The sequence below is a fragment of the Anneissia japonica genome, unplaced genomic scaffold (assembly GCF_011630105.1).
Source record: "Anneissia japonica isolate Jap-2015-1 unplaced genomic scaffold, ASM1163010v1 scaffold38271_len224072_cov190, whole genome shotgun sequence".
Taxonomy (NCBI): Eukaryota; Metazoa; Echinodermata; class Crinoidea; order Comatulida; family Comatulidae; genus Anneissia; species Anneissia japonica.
In genome coordinates, this window is record NW_022713090.1 from 147,079 (window position 1) to 164,341 (window position 17,263).

General features: G+C 34.9%; 1 protein-coding gene across 2 annotated transcripts; it reads right to left on the bottom strand.

The window, feature by feature from the left end:
- Nucleotides 1-5,710: 5,710 nt before the first annotated feature.
- On the bottom strand, nucleotides 5,711-14,480 carry LOC117108225. 2 transcript variants are annotated; one of them, XM_033250184.1, is made up of 2 exons: nucleotides 14,365-14,480; nucleotides 5,711-7,343 (listed from the first exon to the last, which is right to left on the bottom strand). In XM_033250184.1, exon 2 carries the CDS (start codon nucleotides 7,161-7,163, stop codon nucleotides 6,036-6,038), a length of 1,128 nt encoding a protein of 375 aa, XP_033106075.1. In that variant the 5' UTR covers nucleotides 7,164-7,343; nucleotides 14,365-14,480; the 3' UTR covers nucleotides 5,711-6,035. The 2 variants fall into 2 exon arrangements, with proteins under 2 accessions (XP_033106075.1, XP_033106074.1); XM_033250183.1 differs by lacking the exon at nucleotides 14,365-14,480 and adding an exon at nucleotides 12,187-12,323.
- Between the last annotated feature and the right edge of the window lie 2,783 nt (nucleotides 14,481-17,263).

Below are 17,263 nucleotides of genomic sequence, written 5' to 3' on the forward strand. Positions count from 1 at the left end.
TATATATACAGAAGGACTATCTTTAGACTAATAATGTTTTTTAAATTCAAATTTGAAATTGAGCACATTCTCTGTATTTTAAAACGTGAACTTTTCTATTTGCAGATGTAACCCTTTCCCCTGGATACGGGCTTGCCTTTCACTGATTGCCCAGGGATTTATGCGTTACGGTAGATTGTCAAATTTCTCATTTCAGTGTAGTAATGGTGAACTCTGTCACTTAGTACTATCGCCATTGAACTTAATTCTATGGATCTGATGTTTTAATGCTCTATTAAGTTGATGCATGGCAATAAAAAAATCCAAATATATTGCTTAATTCCATTAACAAAAATTTCATGTCGGCCAGAGAATTTGGGTTGATTGAAGAAATTAAGGACGCCCTCTACAATACGAAAACAGAAACTTTTTTTTCTTTTCGGCCTAGGATATTTCATGTTAAATGGTACTTAATTGATTTTATTGGGATTGCAACCCGAGACCATCCATTTACCGTTTGGATTATCTACCAACTAAAGTGGCCAATTGGTGTACTTCCCCGGAAATTTTCCCATTAAGACATGTTATTTTCTCAAGTATTGCATACTACGCAATGAATGATAATTAATGACATATTAACTTTTAGTATGGAGAAACACCTTCACTTAAGGCGATACCTTAGGAAAAATGGATTGATTTAAATGCGTCAGAGGTAACTCATGAATATTAATATCCACCGCAATTGTAGCTGTAGTAAAAATTTATAAAAGCAGAGGGTCGCATATTAATAAGCTGTTTTTATCATTCAAAGAGAGTGTATGTTTCTCTTCTCATCTGATACGTCAATAAGCATGCACAATAATTGCCGTTCTTCAACTTGCATATAATATGATTATGTTTACAAATAAGTAGTTGACATGACTCTTGTGTTCCAGATATTTTTATTTCAATAAATGTGATAAAATATCGAATATATTCTTTTTCGGTACTTTTAAATACCGGTACCGCATACAGTATTCCATGGGTTTAAGTATTATATTATAAAGAAATCAAATCATACACAAAATATTAGGTTGCATCAATCAGCAAACAAAATCTCGAAATTGGTTCTTATGAACTACCAGTACACTCTAACTGAAATCATTCAAAATAGCATAAAAATAATAGTGAATTATGACACGTAATTGGTTGAATTGTTCAAACCTAATGTTCAAATCTTCTATGACTGACTTTATAGCATACGCCTATTTTTCTATTGGCGTAGAAAATAGAAAGACGCTTCGTCAATATATTTAAATCATATATATTGCAATTTTAATAAACATCATAAAAAATGATAATACTTTTACAAATTACACAAACATAAATTGGAACAGGCAGTTTGATATATGATATAGATAAATAATACATTCAGGTAAATTCTGATTTTCCTTCAAGAAGACAAAAAAAATCACTTTTTTTGTCTGTGATTTCTCTTTGGTGTATACCTGTGTATATTGCCGGGGAAAGCAATCGAAAACACAAACTGACTTCAGTCACACTAATATTGACAACAATGCGTGGTTTATATATCATTGTTACCAAACAGCACTTTGTTTATTAATTAAAACTTGTAAAGAAGAAGATTGGTAATGGTAAAATTTGATCAGATGATTATGCCTATGTTAGCCCCACAAACCCAATTGTTCTAAAATAGGAGAGATGAGGATTAGGCGTGTTTTCTTTTAAGATAACGGAGGCCACAACGCAACACAGTCACACAATTAGGCCGCTCCTATGCTAGGATATACTGCTGTTTGTCTGTTTGTTAGCAGGATTACTCAAGAACAAAGAATGGATCATGATATAATACAATGGTGTAGATATAGGCCTAAGGAAGATGTGATTATGTGATGAAAAGGTCAAAGGTGAAATTCATGGAAATTCGAAACATTTCCTTTAAACTTAACTCTCTATTATTAAAGAATATAATGGAATCGTCGATCTTTCTCATAAACGCCCCCGTGTGTGTTATTTGCCACTCTGGCACAGGGCAGAGGTATGCACTCATCCACAGAGTAACAACAGAGACGATGGCCCAACAGCAACATGCAGATGGGGATGGGAAAGAGAAAGGTTTTCGATATTTGGCCGATTAATTCACAGTTTCTTAAAATATAAACCCTTGTCTTTGTTATATTTAGGCTTAATCCGTATATTATCTTTATTATTGTGACCTTACATTAACAATATGTAAATGATATTCTGAAAATTTATCGTACGTTCTTATTCAAGCTTTCGGCTAAGACTTCATTAAAATAATGATCTGGTTTAGACGCGTAGGCGTTCGAATGAATTATTTCCGTGAGCATTCATATAACACAAAAAACACTAAGAAAAATTATAACATTTTTATTAATTTATTAAGAATCATATTCAGTATATTGTTCCTATAGATAAGTCTATAGTGCTTTGTTGGATAATCGATTTGTTAATCGGATTGATCACCTTGAGAAAAAAAAATATGAACCTAATACTTGTTATTGTCTTTTTATTGAATATGCAGACGTAATGAATTCATAATCAGGGCTTATGGGTTGATTAATTGGAAGATGTTTTAAAGGATTACCGTACCTATTCTTCATCTTAAATGATTATGTTGAGGAATAGGCTTAAGTGAGTAGATTCGTCTGTTGAATACATAGACCTAACAAAGTAGCAATGTCTTCGTCACACACACAATGGCATTTTTATGAATATAGGCGAGATTTAACGTATCGAAAACAGAAGTGGAGGTATAGATTTTAGGTTAAAAACATGGTGCGCAAAAAGCATCGTGTTGCGGTCTCGTGAAAGATAGTCTTGCAATGTCTACGTTTTTACATAATTATGTCAAAACGAAAATTGTATTTCTAATTACTAATACCACTCCACTTCCAAAGCCTTTTAATGTGATTTAGTTTATAGAACATCAAATGTATACAATGTAAGTGGCAAGTCATTCGCTTTTGAATGTAAATAATTGTTTATTAATATCATTTATTGTAGACTTGCCACAAATTATGTTGGCCTAATAAGGAAATTTGTTTCATTTTAAACTAGCAAGGAGTGAGCATGTCGTGATTGTAATTAAGGCATTATATTAGAAGAGATTACAGATAAATATATGTTATTTAAAACAGATGCAGAAAAGCAGAAGATCCCGTTAACAGACAACGCATCTATACGGAAGTTTTATCAACATAACAATAAATAAACAAATGTAAATCGGAAGTATAACGTCACGCAAGTGATATATATATAGGCCTACTGTATATTGTAGTTTATTTTTAATTCCGAAAAAATATAATAGCATTTGTTGTAAAATTATTTAATATAATTGTATGTCTCCAGGTGATAGTTGCAGTATACCGTTCGCCCTTCAATTCGAGACCACCCTTGGGACCTGAAAATTTAGGGTGGTCTCGGTGTTGGTCTCCAATTAGAGGGCTAGCTTTGTGTTAAAAAGTTGAAGATTGTCATTTGGGCCTTTGGAAAAGTGGTCTAGAATTAGAGGGGTATCGGAATTAGTGGGGTCTCGAGTTAGAGGGTGCACTGTATGTCGTCATATTCAAAGTCAATATATGCTGAAATATACATTCATAAGAAAGATTGGAATATATGAATATTTAAATTTATACTCTTTATCAATGAACTTCTTTACTGATCAATTAATAACAAACAAACTGCTCAAGGAAAGGTATTGATGGAAACGATTAAGTTTTCTTCACAAATGTTTGACGTTCTTCATGAATAGTTAAACAATAACGTGTAACTATCTAATACTTTGTTTGACTTAGGCCACAGTTCTCCTCCTGTTTATAGGAGCATTTAACATTTTGTTCATACTTCACAATTTTTAGATATTATTATCAGATAACACATCAATTCATCTTGAGCTCACAGTTCTTTCAAGAAAAGTTTTCTCCATGTGAAAATAGTTCATTGGAGAATTTTAGAAAAAGTGAGCATTTTCAAAAACTGGACGATTGTTTATGGAATGTTTCTTTTTCGTATAGAACATCCCAACTACCTGAAATTTGCAAGAAGAAATTTGAAAATGTTGCTGATCTTCAACCTCTGAACATTTTAATGAATTCAATCATTTCGCGCATATACATTAATGCTTATCAGGAGTGCTGCGCGTAGACTACTGTGAGTTTACGCGCTACATCTCAGATAAAAGAAGAAAAAAATCAGGATGTTTATAGTTAAACATGAATATATGGATGAATGCGGAATTAGGTTAAGGGGACATTAGCTTTAAATATATTAGGCCTATTTATAAACGACTGTCTTGAGTCATTTATAGGTTAAGATTCTGTATCGTACGAAATGATATATAAATGACAAACATAATTATATAAGTTATACCTCATCAATCAACATCACGCACTGCAAAATAAAGCAAAGAAATATTATCCTAAACATTTACTATTTAGAACATTGCTGTATAATACATTATTCTATTTTTATTTTTTAATCGTAATCTGTAGTGAATCTGTAGGTTTCTTTTATACAACCTTTGTGAGACGCTCGTTCATGCTTAACTTATATGTTAGCATTATTGTAAATTGCCTGGTTTTTTATTAATGTACCCTGATGATGCTATTGGGCGTTTTTAGAAAGCTCATGCTTCTTTCACTTGTATTGTTTCCTTCAACCCATCATAATAGTAATCCAATCCTTTAAATATTCATTGGTTCCCCCATTAAATAGCGTATTATTGTCATGTTATTTCTATTGAAATAATATTTTTAAAAAGTATGGAAGCCAAATTTATATATTAATGAAGTGATAGATATGTTCTCTAGTTACTATCTTTCGTAAATATGAGATTCTATTCTGGATTAAAAATAAAGTTACTGTTTTATAGCGAGTTTGGTTCATGTGAAGAAGATTTACGGTACTCTAAAATAATATGCCCAAATTGTTTTCAAAAAAATTGCCACTATATTCTGAACAGATGTTTTGATTATTTTGCGTATATATTGAACAGTATATAGTCATGTAATTACGGCAGATGTCACATGCACAATGTCAAAGTTAACAAATTGCAGAAACTGATGACGTAACTCCCGACAAAACACCATTAAACACATGATATGGTGCAATTATGATGTCAGAAATGAAGTAGTATCATGGTAACTGAATTTAATGAGTTTATGATGTCATCATCATCATCATCAGAAATATGTGTTGATAGGAATTATCTGATAAAAGACTTGAGTTCCATTGTTGTCATTAAAGGCAACCACAAGTAGCCTCTTAACGACTATTTTCAAAACCTTAATTACTGTAAGGTTATTTGATACGGTTTTGAAACTTCAAGTATCCCAGGAATCGAATGAATGATTGATTATCGTGTTTCAAGCCTGTACTGATCATAGTGATCCAGTAACAACAACATATGATAGTAAAACATTCATAATTTATAATTTCAATAACATAAACACTTATGACATTCAATTTCACACTTTCCATAAGTGGTTGATAATGGAAATGGAAGAACACATTCACATAATCCCTCCCAGTATATACTGTACCACACCTCAGTTTGTTGTAGGTTTGTAAAGCCATACTAAAGTAAATTATTGGCCTATTGATCTCAATCCAGAAATAATACAGTTGATGAAAATTTATTGTGAACGTCAGTTCGAAAACAAAATCAGTCATTTTAATCTAGAGATGTTCAAAATGCCGTTTTTTTAAAAATAATTTAAAGGTGTAAGTTAGCTAACTCAAGGTAAGGCCACAATGTAATAGCTTTAATATAAGATTAATTCTCGTGGGGTTACGCGATTTTCATTTACAAAATCATTATATGCCAAAACAAATCACTTCATGATGAATACCATATTAATTGAGCAACGAAATGCATTTCGTAGTATAACCATATATAATAGGACAAATTTCCCAGACGCATATTGGTGGTATACAAATGGTGAAACTCAAAATTATGTTCGTCATACCATCTGGAATAGTTTATTGGTGGGTATAGCAATGTCTTTATAAGGATCCATTTCTTTAAAGAGTCATCAATGATAGGACGGCTTTTTAACAATGAAACACTCCAGATCATGACCATTTTCCCAGTGAGCTCTTTGACATTTTTCGTCACAATAGCGACATAACATACATCTTGAACAAACCTTTAGATGATTGTTCCTGTCTTCAACCCTCCCACAATCGTTCCATGAGCACCAGTGTACCATTTTAAGGGTAGGGTTCCGATAAATCAGTCGGTCTCTCTTTTTCCCAGGAAAACCGACAGGATAAAAACGTTTATAACATCCTTTGGCTCTTCTAAGATTTTCACCTATTCTCGCAATGAGTTCCGCAATATGTATTCCTGATTTCAATGTTGGATCAACTGCGACAACATAGGTCCAGATGCTACTTGCAGCTCGCATAACGCGACAATCATTTAGTGACGTTACAGCAACACTGTTTCCACTTTCTGCGATACAGTCGATGATTTTTAAACAGATCTCTGCGACAAATATATTCTTTGTTGCCGTGACTAGTTTAGTTATGGTGTTAACAAGCCCAGAATGACAAGATACAGCAATGTGCTGGGGATCTGTAGTAAACGCTAACGCGTTGTGTAGAAGGGCGAGGGCTGACACCATGATCGCCTGCGTGCGATTGTAACTATTCTCACTTGTTGGTGAATCAAGCTCTGGTGTCGTTGGTTCCGTGTCCTTTTGTAATTGCAAACAATTTAAGCAAGTCAAGCAAATTTGGTTTAGTACTGGAAATATTTCATTATCCATATAACAGAGCCTTCGTGAAACGGGCTTGTATAAACTAGACATCCATAATATACGAAGCACATTGTCAACCTTAAGATCATCTGTTGTAAACTGTGGTCCACGGCTCACAAGATATTGTGTGCTGTACTGCAGAATTTTTTCAGAGAGACGCTGAACAATTTGGCAGTACCTCATCATGTTAACTGTTGCTAGCTCATCCATTGCATCCAGTAGCTGCTGCAACTGACATTGATCCTCCATACCTGCCGAGCGCAAATGGCGTGCAAAGTTACGCACGTGCGCATCTACGTCACTCGACTGTAAGGCAGCCAATGTTTGTTCGTGCAGGAACGACGGTCGAATGCCCGATATCGGCGTCGTACATGTACTATTTGTGTCAGCCGATGCCATAGCACTGGTAAGACTTGGTAAATAGTAGCCATTGGCAGCCTGGGCTGCACAGATGCCTACAACATATGCGTATGAAAGATAGCCCTTACGACAACAACTCTCAACTGCTGTTGAATTCCATTACGAATTAATTTCTTGACGAGTATTGCCGTCGGCATTGTCTATAACTGTCCTTTGCGTCTGAAAAGAAAAAAAAATGGTATTGATATATCAAGCGCTGGTGGTTGCCCTAGTTACCAAAACCTACATCAAGTTAACACTGGTGCATGAATAGTTCGTAGAAAATTAACTGAAGCCTAGGACGTTCAGGTATGTTACTAATTTAGACCACTGTCATTCAAAATATTTATTGAGGTAATGGCAGGTAAATAAGCAACAAACTGAAACAAGAAAGTCAGAATGTGAATGGCTGATTTTAATGAGATCGGCTTCAATTTCAATCATTACCAAATATGCAAAAAACAAGTGCAGAGCATAGTCCTATGGTCATTAGCGACTATATTATTTAAACCAAGTGACGACATGCAATGATAGTTCCGCAAAGAAGGTCACACATTAAAATCAATATGAATTGTAGTAAAAGGCATAGGCCTAGGTAGGAGAAAGCATACATTATAGTAATGTGTGCATTATTATAAGCAATTATAATTATGAATGATGCATGTAATCCACCGCTTAATGCATGATGATGTTAACTGAATTATTTTTATTATGAGCAGTACAGTCTTAAAACACAATCGGTCCATATCAAACAAGAGGATGCAAGCATCAGTCGAACGTGCTTAAATTGGAAATCATTCAACGTTATATAGGCATAATGTTAAATTATACCAGCTATAGGAATGATGTTTTTCCCAACCTGGCGTGTTATCGCTGAATGCTCAGCAAGTTCCCAAATAACATTTATGTTATATGTTTTATTGCCTGAAGTCAAACTATTCAATTACAATAAGTTCTGATTTCTGCTGCTCGTATTGTTTCCATTACACCCTTTATTCATCATATAAATCCTATAAAGAATCTACACTGGGATTTCTTAGCAACGTTCTATTTAAAGCCTGGTTCTCACAAGAGCCCTAGCATCCGGATCGGGAGCTAACCGTTAGCACCTGCGTGAGAACGCCCGATCGATTAGCGCTAACTGTTAAGGCCAACTCAGACATCGTCGGCCGACGTAGCCCGACGCGATTTGTTGTCGCGTCGGGTCTGTGTGAGTTAAACGCAGACGCGATGGTGTGCGTCGGGGGCAGTCGCGTCGTAGAGTATTAAACATGTTTAATATTTCTCACGACGGCTTAAGACTGTCCCCGACGATAAATCGGGTCGGGCTGCGTCGGCCGACGCTGTCTGAGTTGGCCTTTAGCGGTATCCGGATACCGCTAACGGTTAGCAAGCGCTATCGGTTAACAAGTTGAGCGCGTTTTTATCATCAACCAATCACACGTACGCGTTTACATTTTCCAGTTTCTATTAGCCAGTGATTCGATCATCATATTCTTGGTATCCGGATCGGGATTTTCTCGTATGGACGCACGGCAGCTAACGGTTAGCAGGATCCGGATCCTGCCAACCGTTAGCTGCCGTGTGAGAACATTTCTTAATGACTTAAGCTCTGTCCACACTATCAAATTATCTTTGAAATGTGCCTATACATGGTCATGATGTGATGTCATCATGACCGTATTTAGGCATGTCACATTTAGTCAAATAAAATTTAGTAGTGTGAACAGGGCTTTAGCTTTCATCAACATGCCAATTCATTAAATCACTTAAACCCACTCACTCCTCTTCGCCATCTTTTTCCTTAATTATCTTAAAATCTCTCGAGAGTTCCGTCTCAGAGGAAAAACAATAACTATGGGCAACGTGCCTTTTCTTATCAAGCCCTTTCTACATATCCTTTGTCTCTTTCAGTATTCGATTCGCCTAAATTCATTCACTTTTTAGAAAAATCTAAAGACTTATTTATTTCAGGAATGTTGTCAAATTTCCTTATTTCCTAACACCTTTGATAAATCCATATAAATCTCTGTTCATTATCATTATCATTGTTATCTTCATTGTTATCATCGTATATCATTATTATTATTATAATAATCATTATTATTGTTATTAGGCCTATTATTAATTACGCTATAGTGTTACATGTCAATTGTTATTATTAATAATCGTAACCGTCTCAACATTGTATCAATGTGTGAATGTGTTCTCTTTTATTCCACATCTGCGCATGGGCGATAAATCTAATCGATCAAGAACCGGGCATTTTGAGGGTGTCATATTTAAAAGACATAAATTCACATTTATACTATTCATCAAGATGTCAATCCACTTACAAAAATAATGAATTACAGTACATTCCAATTGATTTATGTTTTTAAAGTTTAGTTAGTGTCTATGGTCGGCTTTTAGTAGGTTATGATGTTTATGGCATTTTCGTTTTAACATTCTGATCTATGTACTGACACATATTAAAATATTATGATTATTTAGAATTATTCCCATCTAGGATTAATATCATTAAAATTGTGTTGAGCAGGTAAACCAAAGCTCTGTCCAAGTTATCAAAACTTCTTTGAAAAATAATTGTTCTATGGTCATTTTTAGTCATGATGTGCCTATATATGGTCATGATGTGATGTCATCATGACCATATTTAGGCATGTCACATGTTTTTGTCAAATAAAATGTTATAGTCTGGACAGGGCTTCAATTTTTCAAAATATCTAACCATTAGATGCGATTGTTTAGAAAAACGCGAGGGAAGTCGCGTTGTTATAGTGACGTCCGATCCTGTCTCTTATACACATCTAGATGTGTATAAGAGACAGGCCTACATACTGTTGCTAAACTTCCACTAATTTTATGGATTTTGGTAGTAAATCAGCGAAAACCGAATTGACTGATCTGTGTTTTGTTGAAAGATGATATCTTGTCCAATTATTGTGAATATACATTTGAACGTTTTTAAATTTTCACTCACACGGACAGGCTACCTTCAAATGATCTTGAATATGGTTGTAGTATTTCAAAGCCTACCGTACTGTATCAAGTTTTTTAATTGCATTCTTATCTAATACTGTAGCGAAATAGACTCGCCACTGAACTGTATGTATCAAGAGCCTGCTTAATAACTAATTGATGAGTGTCTCTCTATGATAATAATTTTGATTTATAAATCGTCTTACACATTAAAATAGCCCCAAAGCGCTTAACATTACAATGATTATATGATAGCATGACAAGGCATTATTACTATTTGCTTACATGTGTTTATTATTTATTTATTTTATTAATTTTTCATTTTATTTTTTAACAATATGCCTAACACAGGCCTATAGGAGGAATAAAGCCACATTCACAACGGATCCGAACCGAAATTCGGACCGCGCTTCCGATGCGCTGAACGCCAGCGTCACTATTAAAGCTTGGTTTCCATACAATCGCTACACGCTATTACTGACAGCTTTCGGTGATGCTGATTGGACGGTCGAATCGGGGAGCCCTCCCAATTGCGTCGGGGACTGCTACGCAATACAACTGAAAATACGGTATCGACAGTGTAGCGATTGTATGGAAACCGAGAATCGCTACACAGTCGCTACAGAGCGTTTTCACTGCAATCTTGCACTGCGTAGCTATCCCCGACGCAATCAGGAACGCTCCCTGATTCAATGACCAATCAGCGTCGCCAAAGAAGTCTGCGATAGCGTGTAGCGATTTTTATGGAAACCAGGCTTTACTGATTCGATTTTCTGATTGGTTCGTAATCCTTCCAATCCGAAAATTCGGATTCCGCGTGAATGCTGCTTAACGTGTGTATCGTTTCAGGTAGACCTATATTTACTTATTCGTCTGTTTATATACACAGGCGGTCTTGGCAAAAAGTCAAATCAATGTTTATGTTTGAAAAGGCAATAACAGCAAACATACGAACGACGTTTACATAGTAAAGTATAGGCCAAGTCAAGTAAAATAGACAACTCTACATAATCTCTACACTAACGTTTGCAAGCAGTGACTGAATATTTTTAATAAATTAACCAATCATTCCTAATAAGGCTTTGAAACGCCCTCTATAAAGGGGTAACATATTGTTTGATAAGATACAATGTGAAAGTGTGCAAGTCCAAATAAAACAGAACAAAAATTAAAGGATTAATGTGTTAACTTTTGAATGCGTGGAAAGGAATATTAAGTAAATGCATTCATGATTTGTAAAATGGATATGTGACAGAAGAGAAGGCTAATAATGTTAAGACATACGACGTTGTGATAGAACTGGTTCATTGTTCTTTAAATTTCGGACCAGTTTTTGAACACAACACGACACCGGATTTTGCCGATGAGAGAAATTATAGCATGCTCTGTAATTTAATTATATAGTATACACACGTTCAATTCTAAATTGCAAATTCGCATATATAATTCTGGACAAATGAACCTACTGTATTGCAATCGATTGAATAGAAGTTTGGGTTAATGTTAAAATAAGGCATAAAATAGCGAACCTTATGTTAACAAGACCATACGTTTGTCCACCAAGCACAAGTTTTGTTCCATTTTATGGAATTTTATAGTAACATGCAATAATCGTAACATGCATAGCTCATCATGAAAAAGTGTCTCTTGTGGGATTCAAACCGACAACCTCTCCCTATCGAGATGAGTATCATACCCATTAGACCAAGGCAGTCGCTTTAAAGCATGATTTAATTATCTACAGTCACAATTGCCAGAAATTATAAACCAATAAGCAGACTTTTATGATATCCAAAATTGAATGAATCGTCAACATGATGCGGATTGTTTCACGTATGTATACTCCAAATTTGCTTGTAGCAATAAAACATTAAACCGTAAAACTGTTGGGATTAATCATGATTTAAAGGAAAATATTTATTACATAATATGCAAGGAATTTTGAGTAGATGCCTCTTATGGTATATAAAATAAAATTAAATGCTAAGAACATGTGTAAAATTCTTTTACAAATGGTTCCATCATACTATAATTTATTTACCAAACTAGGTTATGCCTGCATAGATCGCATCTTGATTTCTTGGATCTTCTAACACAAAGTACCGGTTGGTGCATAGGTTTGTGGAAAAGATAGACCACGCTTATTCAGGGGTTCCTGCTGTTTATATATGTGGCAAATGACAAGCCAAACCCAGACGCTCCTCGCAAATCCTGTTTCAATAAATAATGACCAAAACATGCTGGAATGTCAAAATTGTTAAAATCTATTTTATTGCACTATACTAACCTTTATATATCTCTATATCATGTATGCTGTTATTTTTCCCATTTTCAATGTTCAACGAACATTTTTTAACGATTTGGTGATGGTTTCTGTCTGAGAAATGCCCGAAATCATAAACTTTAAATATTGGACGGTTCTTTAAACAGCTGATATATAAACTTCTTAAACTTCATAACGAAATGTCGGATTTAAATGATTCTTTTACCATTTTATAGCTTTCATTTTACTGTTTAATACTTTATTAACTTCTTGATTTTTGCGACGAGTGACTGGTTTGGCTTGTCTTTGCCACATATCATATATTATCTTTAAATAGGTATGATTCTCAGAAAATAACCGCAAAGATTCATTAAGATATTCTCATTCGTGAAAGAAGATAAATTACGCCTGTTGTTTGACACACAAGCCTTTGTATGATAATGAAGGTTTTGTATAGATTCCATGCAGTCATTAAGTTCTCAACAGTTGAACGTTAATGATATAGGCCTAATGTTTTGATAATAATGTTGTATTCATTAGTTTTGTTTAGTATCATTTGTTGGTGTGTATGGAGAATTTAATTGTGGGTATAAAAGAGGAGGTTGCTTATTCTAAACGAAACTATAATATATATTATAGTGTGGATTATACATGTTATAGCCTAGTTAGTTACAGTGCCAAGGGATACAAGGCGCTGGCTATGTTTTTATTATTACCCCTGGTGATCGTTCCATAATCAAACGAGCACAAAGTGCAACTTCCTCCACTCCCTGGGGAGTATTCCTAGTCGTGCGTGCAATGTAATGCCGATAAAGACTAATACTTGCAATTCCACATCATCCTACCAGGCACCCATTTATACTCCTCGGTGGAGAGAGGCAAATGTAAGTAAAGTGCCTGGTAAATGACACAGGCAGTGCGACGGGCGCTGGTCTCGGACTCCCGCTCTCACGATCAGAAATCCAACACCTTACACGCTGCGCCGCCACACGCTCATATTGTTGCAGGTCTCACTAAACAATAGCGTATAAACACGTGCGATTTTTGGACAACAAGTGTATCTATAATAACTGGATTGCTCATTGGCCAATCCTTGTACAGAAAAAAAGTGAGGCCTCCGACGCCATGTTGGAGGGCCTAAGTGACGTACCAGTTTCTATTTGGCATTCATTTAAATTATAGTTAAAAATAACGATTCTTGCAATACTTTTCAATAATAAATTGATTTTTTTTTTCAAAATATCTAACCATTAGATGCGACTGTTTAGAAAAACGCGAGGGAAGTCGCGTTGTTATAGTGACGTCCGATCCTAACAACGCAAATAACTTTGCTTGCACTTTTTTAAACTGCATGAAAAGCCACGTCAAGGTTAGATGATTTGAAAAATAATCATTACGTTAAATTCAAATTTATTATTAAAATGTTCTGTAAAAATCGTTATTTTTAACAATAATACTTAAACAAATGCCAAAAGAAACCTGTCTAAACTGATACGTCACTCAGGGCCTCCAACACAGTGGCGTCGGCGGCCTCACCAAACTCAGCCAATGAGCAATCCAGCTATTAGGCCTATAGTAGAGTCAGTGGTTCTAAATGGTCGATTAACTTTAATTACAGTCTGAAAAAAAGGTCCATTCTCAGTTTACAGACTTTTTAATACTAACATCTTTAAATTGATTAGGCCTACTAGTTAAGATCTCAAAGGAATACACCTATAGGAACAGAAAGGGTCTCTGGTGAGCCTATATTTAATAGAAAAGCTTATTGAAGCTTTTTGATTCTATCTCAACATCTTAGGACGGATGAATGAAAAGTTATAACAGGAACAATATTTTAATTTCTATCTCAGATATTTACACAAACTTTTGGCAAAAATTCCCTTTTAGCGTCATATCTAAAATCTTGAACATAGGCCTAATTCGTATCAGAGCCTAGAACATTCTATCAGATCTCACCTTTTTAAAGCACGAACAATAAACATAATTAACGCTCTACAAACTCTATAATCATTATCGTACCTGACATCCAAGTTAATTCCATCCAACACGTGCTTACTGCCATACCGTATAGCAAGTTCGTCAAACTTTAAATTAATGCAGCAGCGTCTAAATTTCCAATTTATTGTTTGTCATCTTCTACAAAATTACATTACGTGAGATAAAACTTGGACGTTTGAGAGCAATCTTAACATTAAACAAGTGCGTACTTGAAAAGTAATCCGACGCGGTTAAGATGGAATCGCAGATTATTATTAAAGGAGCATCCATTATTAATAATTTCAAAATATCAATTACTCATGGAATATCCATACAAATATAGAACTTCAACAGAAACATTTACAGTGGGTTTTTACGCGTTAGTCGACCCCTTGAAATTCAATTTTGTTTGACAAGACAGGCCTAGCACTGTGAAGATTCGAATATGTTATAATATTAATTTCTATAAGGATTACTGTCCGACCCTCTAATAATTTAATCATGATCCTATTTCGAACTCGTAAAGTCAATTAGATACCTTTTCCTGATTAGTTTGTCTCTAAAGTAAACAACTAACACTCTTAAGTGTAGATGTCCTATTATACGTGGATAAGCATTGGTTAAAAGTCACATCCCGTGATAGGCCTATGTACTTACTAGATAATGTATATACATTATACATATCTAGATGTGTATAAGAGACAGATAATATATATTATAGTGTGGATTATACATGTTATAGCCTAGTTAGTTACAGTGCCAAGGGATACAAGGCGCTGGCTATGTTTTTATTATTACCCCTGGTGATCGTTCCATAATCAAACGAGCACAAAGTGCAACTTCCTCCACTCCCTGGGGAGTATTCCTAGTCGTGCGTGCAATGTAATGCCGATAAAGACAATTCCACATCATCCTACCAGGCACCCATTTATACTCCTCGGTGGAGAGAGGCAAATGTAAGTAAAGTGCCTTGTAAATGACAAGCAGTGCGACGGGCGCTGGTCTCGGACTCCCGCTCTCACGATCAGAAATCCAACACCTTACACGCTGCGCCGCCACACGCTCATATTGTTGCAGGTCTCACTAAACAATAGCGTATAAACACGTGCGATTTTTGGACAACAAGTGAGATGTGTATAAGAGACAGGCGTAGCTATCCCCGACGCAATCAGGAACGCTCCCTGATTCAATGACCAATCAGCGTCGCCAAAGAAGTCTGCGATAGCGTGTAGCGATTTTTATGGAAACCAGGCTTTACTGATTCGATTTTCTGATTGGTTCGTAATCCTTCCAATCCGAAAATTCGGATTCCGCGTGAATGCTGCTTAACGTGTGTATCGTTTCAGGTAGACCTATATTTACTTATTCGTCTGTTTATATACACAGGCGGTCTTGGCAAAAAGTCAAATCAATGTTTATGTTTGAAAAGGCAATAACAGCAAACATACGAACGACGTTTACATAGTAAAGTATAGGCCAAGTCAAGTAAAATAGACAACTCTACATAATCTCTACACTAACGTTTGCAAGCAGTGACTGAATATTTTTAATAAATTAACCAATCATTCCTAATAAGGCTTTGAAACGCCCTCTATAAAGGGGTAACATATTGTTTGATAAGATACAATGTGAAAGTGTGCAAGTCCAAATAAAACAGAACAAAAATTAAAGGATTAATGTGTTAACTTTTGAATGCGTGGAAAGGAATATTAAGTAAATGCATTCATGATTTGTAAAATGGATATGTGACAGAAGAGAAGGCTAATAATGTTAAAACATACGACGTATACAGTGTTCGAATGAAGGACATAAATACATCGTAGCATGGCTCTGAACGAATGTTGTCCTATAAATAAATAAGGAAATTGTGTAATATATATCATTATATATATCATATATATATATAAATTAGGAAAGCCGTTAACACTGTGAAATGATATATAAATCATCAAAGAAAGGTAAATACAGTGTTTGAATAAAGGACATAATAATACACTGTGAAGCATAGCTCTCAACGAATGTAGTCCTGTAAATAAACGAATAAAGAAATTGTGTAATAAAAATTCCTCTGATGGGATTCGAACCTGCGACCTTTCGCTGTCAAGGCATGCGCATATAAATTAATGAAGCCAAACAACAATTACAATACGTTATTTTTGTGTACTTAAAATTCTGTTTACGTTATTCCTTGATTCGTCTTTATTCCGTTGTTTATTTAATTTTTCAACAAATTACGCTGAAATTAGCTTGTCTTCCCTGGGGCGATTGCAAACACAAATCAAGGTTGTGTTACAAGCTTTATCTGGATGCCTGCGATTCAGGTTGGTGCAGTGGGAAGGATTTGGTTCTCAACCTCTATCCTAATTGGTTTAGCTAGTGGACATTAAATACTGACACACACAACTAAGAACTTTACGTTTGTAGGTGTCAATTAATCTGCTTTCCGTGATTGATTTATGGTCCTTCATTTCAAGCGCGAACGATTTATATCAGGTCATTATGGTTACCATGCTGGAAAGAAATTACGATGATTACCATTTATAAAATGTATGATATATCCATAAATGTTATCATAAAAATCTCTTGAATTTATAAAAATATAAATGTAGAATATTTATCATAATTTTCAAATCAATTTATAAATTTGGCTAAAAAATTAGCAGATCTGTCAGAATTATTACTTTTCCTAAGTCCCCTAATCGTCCTAGAAATCCATTATTTCTCATCGTGCAATTTGATTAGTTGTTAGAATGTTCTGATGATTTGGGAAAGACGCATATAAATCGTATGAAGCCTTAAGTATTACGACAACTTCGATAGCAATCTATCATTCTCAGGGAACTAATTAGCAGTGTGGTTACATACATATAAAGTATAT